This window comes from Falco naumanni, chromosome 22 (genome assembly GCF_017639655.2).
Source record: "Falco naumanni isolate bFalNau1 chromosome 22, bFalNau1.pat, whole genome shotgun sequence".
Taxonomy (NCBI): Eukaryota; Metazoa; Chordata; class Aves; order Falconiformes; family Falconidae; genus Falco; species Falco naumanni.
In genome coordinates, this window is record NC_054075.1 from 769,676 (window position 1) to 782,822 (window position 13,147).

The following is a 13,147-nucleotide window of genomic DNA, read 5'->3' on the forward strand; positions in this document are numbered from 1 at the left end:
GGTCACATTAATGTAGATAAAACTCTATCTGAACCCAAGGAAATGATTTTTGACTGTGAGGGTGATCAATCACTGGAAATGATTGCCAGGAGCATTTGTGGAATGTCCATCCCCGGAGATATTCCAAACCCACCTAGACAAGGTCATGAACAACCTGCTCAAGCTGAGCTTGCCTCATCTGAGGATTGCACTGGATGATCTCCAGACGTCCCTTCCAATCTTGATTCTCTGTCATTCTGGTATCATCAAAGAGTAAAGTAAGACAGAAAGAAATGTAATGCATATACCTTTGACCATAAAGATGGTGGGGTCCATAGAGAAACCAAGCTGGAGCAGAGGAAATGTGTGAGGAGCAAGGAGCAACAGAGATGTTCTGTGCCATGACCCCCTTTTCACTATCGCCCCTATGCAGGAGGGGCCTGGAAATCAGGACCATAAGTAACAATCAGTTAGCTGAAAGGAACGTGCTCGAGCTTGTAGGCCACAAACCTTGGGAGGATGGCTACAAACCCTGGGAGGATAAGGAGGGTGAATAGATAACAACCAACAGGATGAGTCTGTCCTGGCTGAGAAAAGATAAGGAGATGAGGAACAGATGGTGCCAAGGGGAAGTAACACTTTGCTGTTAATTGATGACTGTAAAAACTTACTTAAAGTGTCCTTTGTTTGTAGTTAACCAAACAGGGATTGCCTAGTATGTAATGTTTAGTTTTAAGAACCAATCTGTTTAAAGCATGCGGCCTCTGATAACATATATAAACTCGTGCTTCTGTACAATAAATCGGCATTTGCTTGCATCAAGCAGCGTCCCGACTATCCATCGCAGCCAACTGGTGACCCCGACGTGATGGGTTTATGAACCGCCAGGCTGAGCGGCAGGCTGCAAGTCCCACAGAACGTTGAATGAGCTGCTGAAAGGAAGCAGGAGCCGGCAAATGAAGTGCAGGAGCGGTCTGCAAACTAGGACCATGCGCAGCAATCAGTTAGCTGAGGGGAATGTGCTCGAGCTTGTAGGTCACGAACCCTGGGAGGACGAGGAGTGTGAATAGACACAACAATTAACATGATGAGGCATGTTTACAGAGCACAGGGGAGTGGGAGACGGATGGCGCCAAGGAAAGATAACACCTTGTTGTTAATTGATGGCAGTTAACCACCAATCGGGGATTGCCTAGTATGCAAGGCTTAGCTTCAAGAACCAATCTGTTTAAAACGCGCAGCTTCTGAAAGTGTATATAAACTCGTGTTTCTGTACAATAAACTGACATTTGCTTGCATCAAGCTGCGTCCCGTCTCTTCATTCGCCGCAAATTGGTGACCCCGACGTGATGCGTTTAAGGATCTAACGTGAAGGGCTCTCGAATCGCCTATCTGAGCGACATGCAGCGAATCCCACAGAACTTTGAATGAGCTGCTGAAAGGAAGCAGGAGCCGGCAGAAATCCCTCCGGAGTTGAGAGGTGAGCTGTGGGAAATCCGTAACGGGGAATCAGGCTTCGTCCCCAGAAAGAGACGTATATGGACTCATGAAGGGTCTTCTAGTCAGATCAGGGAGTCCGTGCCTCAGTTTCCTCAAATGGTGACCCCTATGGTGGTGTTACGAAGCCTTGGAAGAATAAGGACGGAACTGGTCGATAAAAAAGACAGCTCATGAAGAGGGCTGCGTTCCGGAGGAGACGGCTTGGCTGAACGATCGTCTTGCTGTCTGGACCAGGCGGACAACCTAAACCCCGAGGATAACACCTGTATTCATCGAGACAGGTGAGCAGCCAAGAAACTTTAGAGACTTTGAAAGAATGAAAGTGTGTGCATACAGCAGCCAATTGTATGATGCTGCCGCGGAGGGGAGCTCCGTGTCGGGAATGCATTTAGCATCTTGGTGGCAAATTCTGACTACTCTTTGCCAAGTGTGGACTAATTCTACTAACGGTGCTAAACCAGAGGAAGCTGTAAATTCCACCGACAGCGCGACTCTTCTCAAGACACCGTCAGTGATGGCGATTCCGTCCACACCTCCTCTGCCTCCAAAGCTTCTGTCACTGATTGCAGCGACCCTCACAGCACAGGACCAAGCACGGGAACAGGACAACTCGGACAATGATTCCGTTGACACTGATAAACCTTTTGATCCAGGTCCTATAGATCTGGAAAAGGAGCTAGACCTTTCCCCCACCCCCTCGTCTCTCCTGATGCATTGATTGTATTTTTGGGGAGGGTGAAAGGGGGTCTGAGGGATTGGTGGCAGGAATGCAAGTGGGAAACACTTCAGTCATGGGTTTGGGGAGTCGCTATGGCATGTTCAGTATTTTGTCAGACAAATCAACCTCCAGAGTGGCAGCCTGTGCAATACGAGGCTGTTAAAAGAGTTAAGCAAAGCAGTGCGGGAAGGGAGGATTCAGAATACATTTGCTATGTTCCTTCTTGAAGTGATGGCAGAGCCTTATACGCTCACACTGCATGATTGGAAGTTATTGCTTTGTATGGTACTAACTGATACAGTATATGATGTGGTTATCTGATTTTTGTGAGCTATGTGTAGTGGCCTTGATTGAAAACCTTAATCGGGGAATTGCTGTTAACTATGAGCAGTTGGCTGGAGAAATTAATTGTGCCGATTCTGTGACTCAGGCAAGGTATCCCAGGGACAACTGTTTGCAAATGAATGAGATGGCTATTAAGGCAGTCGGGATGCGGGAGTCTTGCCACAGTCTTGCAGGGTCCTAGAGAGTCACTAACTTTAATACTAACTTGATTGATTGGCTTCAGAATATTTTGCAACAAGTCGAACATCAGGAAGCTCAAGGGATGCTTTTAAAACAACTAGCTGTGATAATGCCAATGAAAATTGTAAATGGGCAACTTTCACAATCGCAACCCCAACATGTGTCAAATGATTGTAACGCAGAACTCACAGCAGACTGTAATTCTCAGGCTGAGTTCTGGAATGCAGCATAACAGATTTTTGCTTCTCTAATCTCTTCTGTAAGAACAGTACACGCTTTTAACTTGCTTAGTAAATTAGGCTGCTGGCTTGCTAAACAAAGTAATACTACAAATAATATTTTTTTTTCTGGCTTATTAACAGATGTTGATTCTGCCCATCATATGTTGCTACAGAACCAAGGTGCTATTGATTTTTATTATTAGCACAGGGACACAAGTGTGAAGCCTTTGATAGGATGTGTTACATGAATCTGAGTGACCACTGTGAATTAATTTACAAAAGTATACAAAACTCAAAAGCCTTAAAACAAAGATCTGCAACAGAGCCAGGGGCGGGATGCCTTTGGTCTCTTCTCACGGCTGGGAAACTTTGGGCCATGACTCAAAAGTATTACAGGATTTATTATAATTATCTTTAACCACCTTAGTGACGTTTGCCTTAGGTCTCCCATGCTTTTTTTTCTGTATCCAGTGTTTAGTTGATTGTAACATAAAGCAGGTCATGGTCACCCAGCTACATACACCCTTTGCCTCCTTGCAACTAACAAGCAAAAAAGGGGAGGATAGAGAATGTCTGAAGAGATATACAGGAGAGGAAAATGGGGAATGGCTGACCTAACAAGAGATGAGAGAACAGCTAGGTGTTGTGAAGGAGAGGAGGAAAGCTAAACATGGTTATCTAGTGTTTCATAGGTGTCTGCATACTTGTAGAGATATATAGCTATGTAACTGCATGAATGATTTCTGCCCTGAGCCTGGTGGAGCATACAGCTGCGGTTTGTGTCCGGGCTCAGAGATGTAAATAGGGGCTTCTCTGTTTTGGTGAAAGTGTTTCTCTTTGCATAAAAAAGAGAGGGAATGAAGGGAATGACCCCAGAGGTATGTTCAGAGGAGGCATGCTATGTTTCGAACTTTTTGACTGAACCAGTTCTTGTTTGGTGTGCCCTTCCACCTATGTATAATGTTAATCCAAAAGAAGATGATATTGTTTACACTTTGAGTGTCGATAATTGTCTTTTTGTAGATGCTAATGTAGTAGGAGGCTATGATGGGAACGTGTCGCAGCGGTTCTTCTCTTATCCGGAGTAACAGCAGGGAAAGCATTAGAGTTAAATCACCTTGTTTGGTAGGCAGTTAAGAATGCGAGTCAAAATTGCCACTGCTTTTTGTTGTTGGTTCAAGGATATGGCTGTGAGGATTTTGATGGTATGCGCTGCGTGGATTTTAGGCGCCCCATTGCAGCAACATGTTATCAAAATCTGAGAAAATTTCAGCCTTTTTGGCATTCATTCAATCAATTGGCAGTATTGTTTGTTTGCTATTACCTTGGTTGCTGTCATGTTTGCAAGGGCCCTGCAGAACATGGCAAACCTGGTACTAGCTGTGCAAAAACAAAAAAGGGAAAATTGTAAAATTGTACGGAACAGAGACAGTGGGTTATTTTGACACTGACAATATGTCTTAGTTGCTTTTTTATTTGTTCTATTACTTATACCTTGTTTTTACTCGTTCGGTTTCAAAGGTTCTTTTTGTGCAACAGGAAGGGGGAGATGCAGGAGCGGTCTGCAAACTGGGACCATGCATGGCAATCAGTTAGCTGAGGGGAATGTGCTCGAGCTTGTAGGTCACGAACCCTGGGAGGACGAGGAGTGTGAATAGACACAACAATTAACATGATGAGGCATGTTTACAGAGCACAGGGGAGTGGGAGACGGATGGCGCCAAGGAAAGATAACACCTTGCAGTTAATTGATGGCAGTTAACCACCAATCGGGGATTGCCTAGTATGCAAGGCTTAGCTTCAAGAACCAATCTGTTTAAAACGCGCAGCTTCTGAAAGTGTATATAAACTCGTGTTTCTGTACAATAAACTGACATTTGCTTGCATCAAGCTGCGTCCCGTCTCTTCATTCGCCGCAATGAAGTCCCTCTGGAATTGAGAGGTGAGCTGTGGGAAACATGGGAATCAAGTGTCTTCCACTATGAGAGTCTTCTAGTCAGATCCGGGAGCCCATGCCTCAATCTCCTCAAACGGTGACCCCTATGGTGGTGTTCCGAAGCCTTGGAAGAATAAGGACGGAACTGGTCGATAAAAAGGACAGCTCGTGGAAGAGGGCTGCGTTCCGGAGGAGACGGCTTGGCTGAACGATCGTCTTGCTGGCTGGACCAGGCAGACAACCTAAGCCCCGAGGATAACACCTGTATGCATCGAGACAGGTGAGCAGCCAAGAAACTTTAGAGACTTTGAAAGAAATGAAAGTGTTCAGCAGACAATTGTATGATGCTGCCGCAGATGGGGACTCTGCATCAGGAATGCATTTAGCACCTTGGTGGCAAATTCCAACTACTCTTTGCCAAGTGTGGACTAATTCTACTAACGGTGCCAAACCAGAGGAAGCTGTAAATTCCACCGACAGCGCGACTCTTCTCAACACACCGTCAATGATGGCGATTCCGTCCACACCTCCTCTGCCTCCAAAGCTCCTGTCACTGATTGCAGCGACCCTCACAACACAGGAGCAAGCACGGGAACAGGACAACTTGGACAATGATGCCATTGACACTGATAAACCTTTTGATCCAGGTCCTATAGATCTGGACAAGGAATTAACCCCTCCCCCCCCCACCCCCCACCACCTCTCCCGTGACTGTACTTTCGGGGAGGGTGAAAAGGGGGTCTGAGGGATTGGTGGCAGGAATGCAAGTGGGAAACACTTAAGTGATGGGTTTTGGGAGTCGCTATGGCATGTTCAGTATTTTCTCAGATAAAGCAACCTCGAGAGTGGCAGCCTGTGCAATACGAGGCTGTTAAAGAGTTAGCAAGCAGTGCGGGAAGGGAGGATTCATAATACATTTGCTATGTGCCTTCTTGAAGCGATGGCAGAGCCTTGTACACTCACACTGCATGACTGGAAGTCATTGCTTTGTATGGTACTAACTCTGACACAATTTATGATGTGGTTATCTGATTTTTGTGAACTACGTGTAGTGGCCTTGATTGAAAACCTTAATCGGGGAATTGCTGTTAACTATGAGCAGTTGGCTGGAGAAAATAGCTGTGCCGATTCTGTGACCCAGGCAAGGTATCCCAGGGACAACTATTTGCAAATGAAGGAGATGGCTATTAAGGCAGTCAGGATGCAGGAGGCTGGGCCAGCCTCTAGTGAGTCATTCGCCACAGTCTTGCAGGGTCCTAGAGAGTCATGTACTAACTTTATTGATCGGCTTCAGAATATTTTACAACAAGTCGAACATCAGGAAGCTCAAAGGTTGCTTTTAAAACAACAAGCTATGATAATGCCAATGAAAATTGTAAACGGGCAACTTTCACAATCGCAACGCAAACATGTGTCAAATGATTATAACGCAGAACTCACAGCAGACTGTAACTCTCAGGTTGTGTTCTGGAATGCAGCATAAAACATTTTTTTCCTTCTCTAATCTCTTCTGCAGAAGAGTACACACTCTTAACTTGCTTAGTAAATCAGGCTGCTAGCTTGCTAAACAAAGTAATACTAAAAATACTATTCCTTTTTTTTATTAACAGATGTTGATTCTGTCCATCATATCTTGCTACAGAATCGAGTTGCTATTAACTTTTATTATTAAAAGAGGGACACGAGTGTGAAGACTTTGATAGGATGTGCTATGTGAATCTGAGAGACCACTCTGAATTAATTCACAAAAGCATACAAAACTTAAAAGCCTTAAAAATCTGCAGCAGAGCCAGGGGCGGAATGCCGTTGGTCTCTTCTCATGGCTGGGAAACTTTAGGCCATGGATCAAAAGTATTACAGGATTTATTATATTTATCTTTAACCACCTTATTGATGTTTGCCTTATATCTCCCATGCCTTTTTTCCTGTATTCAGTGTTTAATTGATTGTAACATAAATCAGGTCATGGTCTCCCAGCTACACACAGCCTTTGCCTCGTCGCAATTAACAAGCAAAAAAGGGGAGGATAGAGAATGTCTGGAGAGAGATATAGGAGAGGAAGCTGGAGAATATTTCACCTAACGAGATGAGAGAACAGCTAGGTATTGTGAAGGAGAGTAGGAAAGATAAACATGGTTATCTAGTGTTTAATAGGTGTCTGCATGCTTGTAGTGATATATAGCTATGTAACTGCTGAATGATTCCTGCCCTGAGCCTGGTGGTGCATACAGCTGCGGTTTGTGTCCGGGCTCAGAGATGTAAATAGGGGCTTCTCTGTTTTGGTGAAAGTGTTTCTCTTTGCATAAAAAAGAGAGGGAATGAAGGGAATGACCCCAGAGGTATGTTCAGAGAAGGCATGCGATGTTTCAAACTTTTTGACTGAACCAGTCCTTGTTTGGTGTGCCCTTCCTTGAAACTGACTTGCAGACATTGCTGCAAAAAAGTGAATGTATGTGGGGAATGAAGAATCTTACTGAAAGCCTTGATAGCTGGGGTAATTGATTACCTCTGTATAAAGTTAATCCAAATGAAGTTGATATTGTTTGCACTTTGAATGTCGATAGTTGTCTTTATGTAGATGCTAGTGTAGTAGGAGGCTATGATGGGAATGTATTGCAGCGGTTCTTCTCTTATCCAGTGTAACAGCAGGGAAAGCATTAAAGAGTTAAATCACCTTGTTTGTTAGGCAGTTAAGAATCTGAGTCAAATTTGCCACTATGACATACAAAACAGAGCAAGGATTGGCTTTTTGTTGTTGGCTCAAGGACATGGCTGTGAGGATTTTGATGGTATGTGCTGAGTGGATTTTAGGCGCCCCACTGCAGCAACATGTTATCAAAACCTGAGAAAATGTCAGCCTTTTTGTCATCCATTCGCTCAATGTGCAGTATTGTTTGCTATTGCCTTGGTTGCCTTCATGTTTGCAAGGGCCCCGCAAAACACGGCAAACCTGGTACTAGCTGTTCAAAAACAAAAAGGGGAAATTGTAGAATTGTACAGAACAGAGACAGTGGGTTGTTTTGACATTGATAAAGTGCAGCTTTGGCCTTGCTTTGATGATGTGCAGCTTCGATCCTACAGCAAAGAGTTAAATAACTTTGAGGGAGTATGAGAAGAAACTAGGATGAGACAGAACAAAGGAGGAATGTGATGTCACCTCTAGAAGATAAGGAAACAGCATGAACAGTAGAGAGTAGCCTGTGGTGAACATCGTTAAGGAATGTGCTGTATGAATTTGTCTGATCACTCAAAAAGCACAGCTCAGAAATTAGCAGCACTGCACAAGAATATGAAGCATGTTACTGAAGGACATGATCCTTTTTCTGACTGGCTTTCAAGCCTTGGGTTAGGGGGCTGGTTACAAACCATAATCAAAGGAGCATTGATGGTATTGACAGTATTGTTGGTTTTAGTATTATGTGTTCCTTGTTTCTTTCAATGCTTACAAGGAGTGATGAGTAACTTGATCGAATGCATGTTTACAACAAATGGGATTTGGATTGCTCAAAAACAAGAAGGGGGAGATGTAGGAGGGGGCCTGGAAATCAGGACCATAAGTAACCATCAGTTAGCTGAAAGGAACGTGCTTGAGCTTGTAGGCCACAAACCCTGGGAGGATAAGCAGGGTGAATAGATAACAACCAACAGGATGAGTCAGGCTGAGGAAAGGTAAGGAGATGAGGAAAAGATGGAGCCAAGGAGAAGTAACACTTTGCTGTTAATTGATGACTGTAAAACCTTACTGAAAGTGTCCTTTGTTTGTAGCTAACCAAACAGGGATTGCCTAGTACGTAATGCTTAGCTTAACGAACCAATCTGTTTAAAGCATGCAGCCTCTGATAACATACATAAACTCGTGCTTCTGTACAATAAATCGGCATTTGCTTGCATCAAGCAGCGTCCCGTCTCTCCATCGCAGCACCCTTGCACCTTTCAGGGTGTTGGTGTGTAGATGAATTGGGAACAATGGAGTAATTTGGGCCTTGGAGAAACTGTCAGGGCAATGGTCTTTATGTTTCAGTCCTGGTTTCTCACAATCCATGTATTTTTGAATTAGCAATAAATTAAATTGAATTTTAAAATGACACATTTTGGCCATGACCCATGAGCATTGCTGGTATAATTTCTTCTTTTTTCCTGTTGAGTCAGGGGAGCGGATGAGCAGCTGCGGGGCTGGCTGGGTGCTGTGGTTAACCCCACCACAGGACCACATCAGGACTGCTGAGCCCACAGTGGGGCTCCCCCGCACTAGAAAGACCCTGACAGAATGGAGCAAGTCCTGCAGAGTCCAGAAGGATGGTTGTTACCGGGATCATGTTATGAACAAGAAGAGGCTGAGAAACTGGGGTTTATTTGAGATAACATTTAGAGTGAAAGACTGGACCCAGGTCAGTTGGTGGGATCTCAGTCAGTGGTTTACTTCACTATTTGTCAAAGCAAAGCCATGAGGACATGATCTGGCTGGAAGTGTCTGACCACAGCCTTGGCTGAGTGGCCAACTGTGGCAAGAGCTATAGGACTTGTGTGTAACAAGTGACAGTAGGAAAGTGGCTCCATTTACATTTAGAGTTGCAATGGAGTTGGGTATCACTGAGCCACTAAGGATGACAGAGCTGACCATGCAGCAAATGTTCCTCGTAGGGACTGGGGTGTACAACAAGCAAAGGAAATGACTGGTGCTTAGGACATCTTGGGGCACCTGGGGCATCTTCCCCTGGATGGATATCCAGGGAACATGGCACTGAGCAGAGCCCTGTGTCCCACCCGATTAGTGCCATGCTTCCTTCACCATGACCACGGGATTTTCACCAGGACGCCCTGCCGTGTGCCCCCCCCCCCGTTATTTGCCCCAACTTTGCACACTCACACAGCTGAGGTCTATACTGGTGCTTTACTCTCCTGGGAAGCTGATAGATATCTCCACTACACAAGCCCCTTAAATTACAGAGATGTGACACAGGAGTCCAGTTGCACCATCCTGGATGCAAAAGTACAAAAGCTTCTGGGTCAGGCAGGCTGGGTTCGTTCTTTTGAAGAAGTGGAGTGCATGCAAACATTCTAGGAGAAACACAATTGTGACATTAAAAGCGATAAATGCACAGGATGTTCCAGAGATGACCAGGAAATGCCTTGTGAGGAGATTCAGGCAGTTCAGGGCTGCTGAGAGAGTCTTGAATGCATCAGCTTCTTCAGTGCGTCCTTCAGCTCCTGGTTCCTCATGCTGTAGATGAGGGGGTTCACAGCTGGAGGCACCACTGAGTACAGAACTGCCACCACCAGGTCCAGGGATGGGGAGGAGATGGAGGGGGGCTTCAGGTAGGCAAACGTGCCAGTGCTGACAAAGAGGGAGACCACGGCCAGGTGAGGGAGGCACGTGGAAAAGGCTTTGTGCCGTCCCTGCTCAGAGGGGTTCCGCAGAACGGCCCTGAAGATCTGCACGTAGGACAGAACAATGAAAATGAAACACCCAAACACTACTAAGATACTAACCAGAATAAGTCCCACTTCCCTGAGGTAGGTGTGTGAGCAGGAGAGCTTGAGGATCTGTGGGATTTCACAGAAGACCTGTCCCAGGGCATTGCCGTGGCAGAGCGGCAGTGACAGTGTATTGGCCGTGTGCAGCGCAGCATTGAGAAACCCACTGGCCCAGGCAGCTGCTGCCACGTGGACACAAGCTCTGCTGCCCAGCAGGGTCCCGTAGTGCAGGGGCTGGCAGATGGCCACGTACCGGTCATAGGCCATGACGGTGAGGAGAGAACACTCTGCTGAAAGGAAAAAGAGAATCAGGAAGAGCTGTGCAGCACATCCTGAGTAGGAGATGTCCCTGGTGTCCCAGAGGGAGTTGGCCATGGCTTTGGGGAGAGTGGTGGAGATGGAGCCCAGGTCGAGGAGGGAGAGGTTGAGGAGGAAGAAGTACATGGGGGTGTGCAGGTGGTGGTCACACACTACGGCGGTGATGATGAGGCCGTTGGCCATGAGGGCAGCCAGGTAGATGCCCAGGGAGAGCCAGAAGTGCAAGAGCTGCAGCTCCCGCGTGTCTGCAAACGGCAGGAGGAGGAACTGGGTGATGGAGCTGCTGTTGGGCATCTGCTGCCTCTGGGCATAGGGTCCTGTCACAGGAGAAAAAGACAGTGATAATTTATGGGAGACGTCTACAAGCAAAATCAAAGCCATTTCCCACAGACCATCCCCCCGTCACACACAGACATCCCTCTCTTTTCTCGGAGACCTTCCTGCAGCTGTGTGGCTGCAGCCCTGCTTGGTGCTGGCCGTGTGGGCGATGAAGAGCAGGGCATCTGCCCACGGGCTCTTGACCAGCCAGCCCCACTCTGCAGCAGTGGGTGGGGGCAGGGACCAGTCCTGGTGTTTAACTTTGTCCTGTGAAACCAGTGCCAAAGCAGAAGGGCTGGTCAGCGTCTGCAGCGCCAGTGCTAAGGAACGGGAAGGGTGAAGGCATTTTAAGAGAGTTTTCGTTTTTTTCACAGCTCCCCCCCCATCTCTCCTGTTGAGTATTCTCGGATGTCGGAAAAGCAGAGCATTCTGGCAGCCCTCAGGTGGAACAGAGTGAGGTCTGTGAGGCAAGAGGATTGCCTGTGGGTGAGTGCCCAGTGAGGGGAGGTGGTCTGTCCTGCTGGTTCCCAGTTTCTGTGGGCTTGCACCTTCCTGAGATGAATGGTGGCCACACTCCCATGTTACCCTGAAATACCACAAGGCACTGCTGAGAACAGACTGACCCACCACAGACCAGTAAAGGTTGTAGATGTTCATCAGAACTCAGCATCCCACCCACAGCAAAGGATACACCGCTCATTCCACCCACCCCAACAGCGTCTTCTCCATCACAGAAACTCTACGCTTCTACGTGGGGCTTTCAGATCACTAATGGGTGCGAGGGGACAGGTTTCCATTCTGAAGGGCAACTCACTGCTTGGAAGGGAACTTCAAGGAGGTAGCCAAGTGCCCCAAAAAGAGCATCAGATTGAGGGAGAGCCAGCCCATTGCCCAGCCCCACATAGGGCATTGCCCACAGCCCCACAGGTGAGAGGAAAGCTGGGACACTTGTTCCCATGGACACACCTGCAGGAGAGGACCCACAAGGTCAGAGTGTGACTCTGCAGCTGAAACACCCATCCCCAGAGAGCCTGACAGCAAGAGCAAGAGAATAAAACTAACACAAAAAGGCAGAGAAAGAAGTAAAATTGCACTGACGGTCTAGGTAAGAGTGTCCAGGGCGAGCGTGCCGGGCACTGAGGGCAGCGCTGCCCTTGCCCAGCTCTGCTCGCCACCTCCCACACACCAACATTGCCGGGCAGCTGCTCTCAGCCCCTGTGCTCTGCAGAGGGACCGGGGCACGTGGCTGCAGAGCTGCACCGCGGCTCTGCTGGAGCTCTGGCTGCAGAGGGGGTGGCTCACACCTCGGGACCCCCAGCCCTGAGGGCAGAGGCTTTGCTGGGGGGAGAGCAGCCAGGGGGGTGCCTCAGAGGAAGGGGTCTGCACTGCACATGGTCAGAGAGAGCTTTCTGATTCTCCTTTCAACAACAATTCTGTCTGAAGTTTCCTATCAGTCCATGCAATATCCTGGATGTCAGGAGATTTTCCTTGTGGGAGGTATCTCCCTGTGCCAGGTCTTTCCCTGTCAGTGATCACAGACCACACATCTGCCTCTGTGCACTGGCCCCACACAAACCTGCCTCTCTGCAGGGCACTGGCTGGGAGCAGGGTCCTGTCCGCAGGGGGAAAAGGGCAGCTCAGAACGACCCTGATGGCTCCAGCAAAGGTGCTGCTGCTGCTGTTCATAGGCGGAGGAGTGCTGAGGGCACTTCAGGAGGCTCCTGGCAGACCTCCTCATCACTCAGTTACAGCTGGCAGTCTCAGGGACATCTTCAAACTCGAGATCTCCATTAACATTTCTGCCTTCCCTCTCCTGCCCCCAACAACAGAAAGCTGAAAACACAGATTGAGGAGAGCCCCGTATTTATCATAGCAATCCCTGCACTGACCTTCGATACGAAAAGTCTCATCCAGACATATTCTGAGGGTAACCTATACTTCTAAGCAGCACTCAGCCATGCAGCACACTCTCAACAGCAGAGAGATCCTTCCCTCTCGGGGCTCAGTCCATACGCCCCCAGAGCTGTGGGGAGCCCCCCGGCAGGCTGAGAGCTGCCCCTGGCAGGCGGCAGAGCCCCTGCCCCAGCACACAGCCCCCGCGGCTGCAGGGACCCTGCTGGCAAGGACAGCCCTGGGCACCCCTGCCTGCACAGCCAC

General features: G+C 47.7%; 1 protein-coding gene across 1 annotated transcript; it reads right to left on the reverse strand.

Annotated features, from left to right (window-relative positions):
• Positions 1-3,227: 3,227 nt before the first annotated feature.
• LOC121080208 (olfactory receptor 14C36-like) lies at positions 3,228-10,966 on the reverse strand (the record flags this gene model as incomplete). Its single annotated transcript, XM_040578073.1, has 2 exons — positions 10,065-10,966; positions 3,228-3,243 (listed from the first exon to the last, which is right to left on the reverse strand). Coding segments are annotated over exons 1-2 (918 nt in total), but the record flags the coding sequence as incomplete, so codon positions are not given.
• Positions 10,967-13,147: the final 2,181 nt, after the last annotated feature.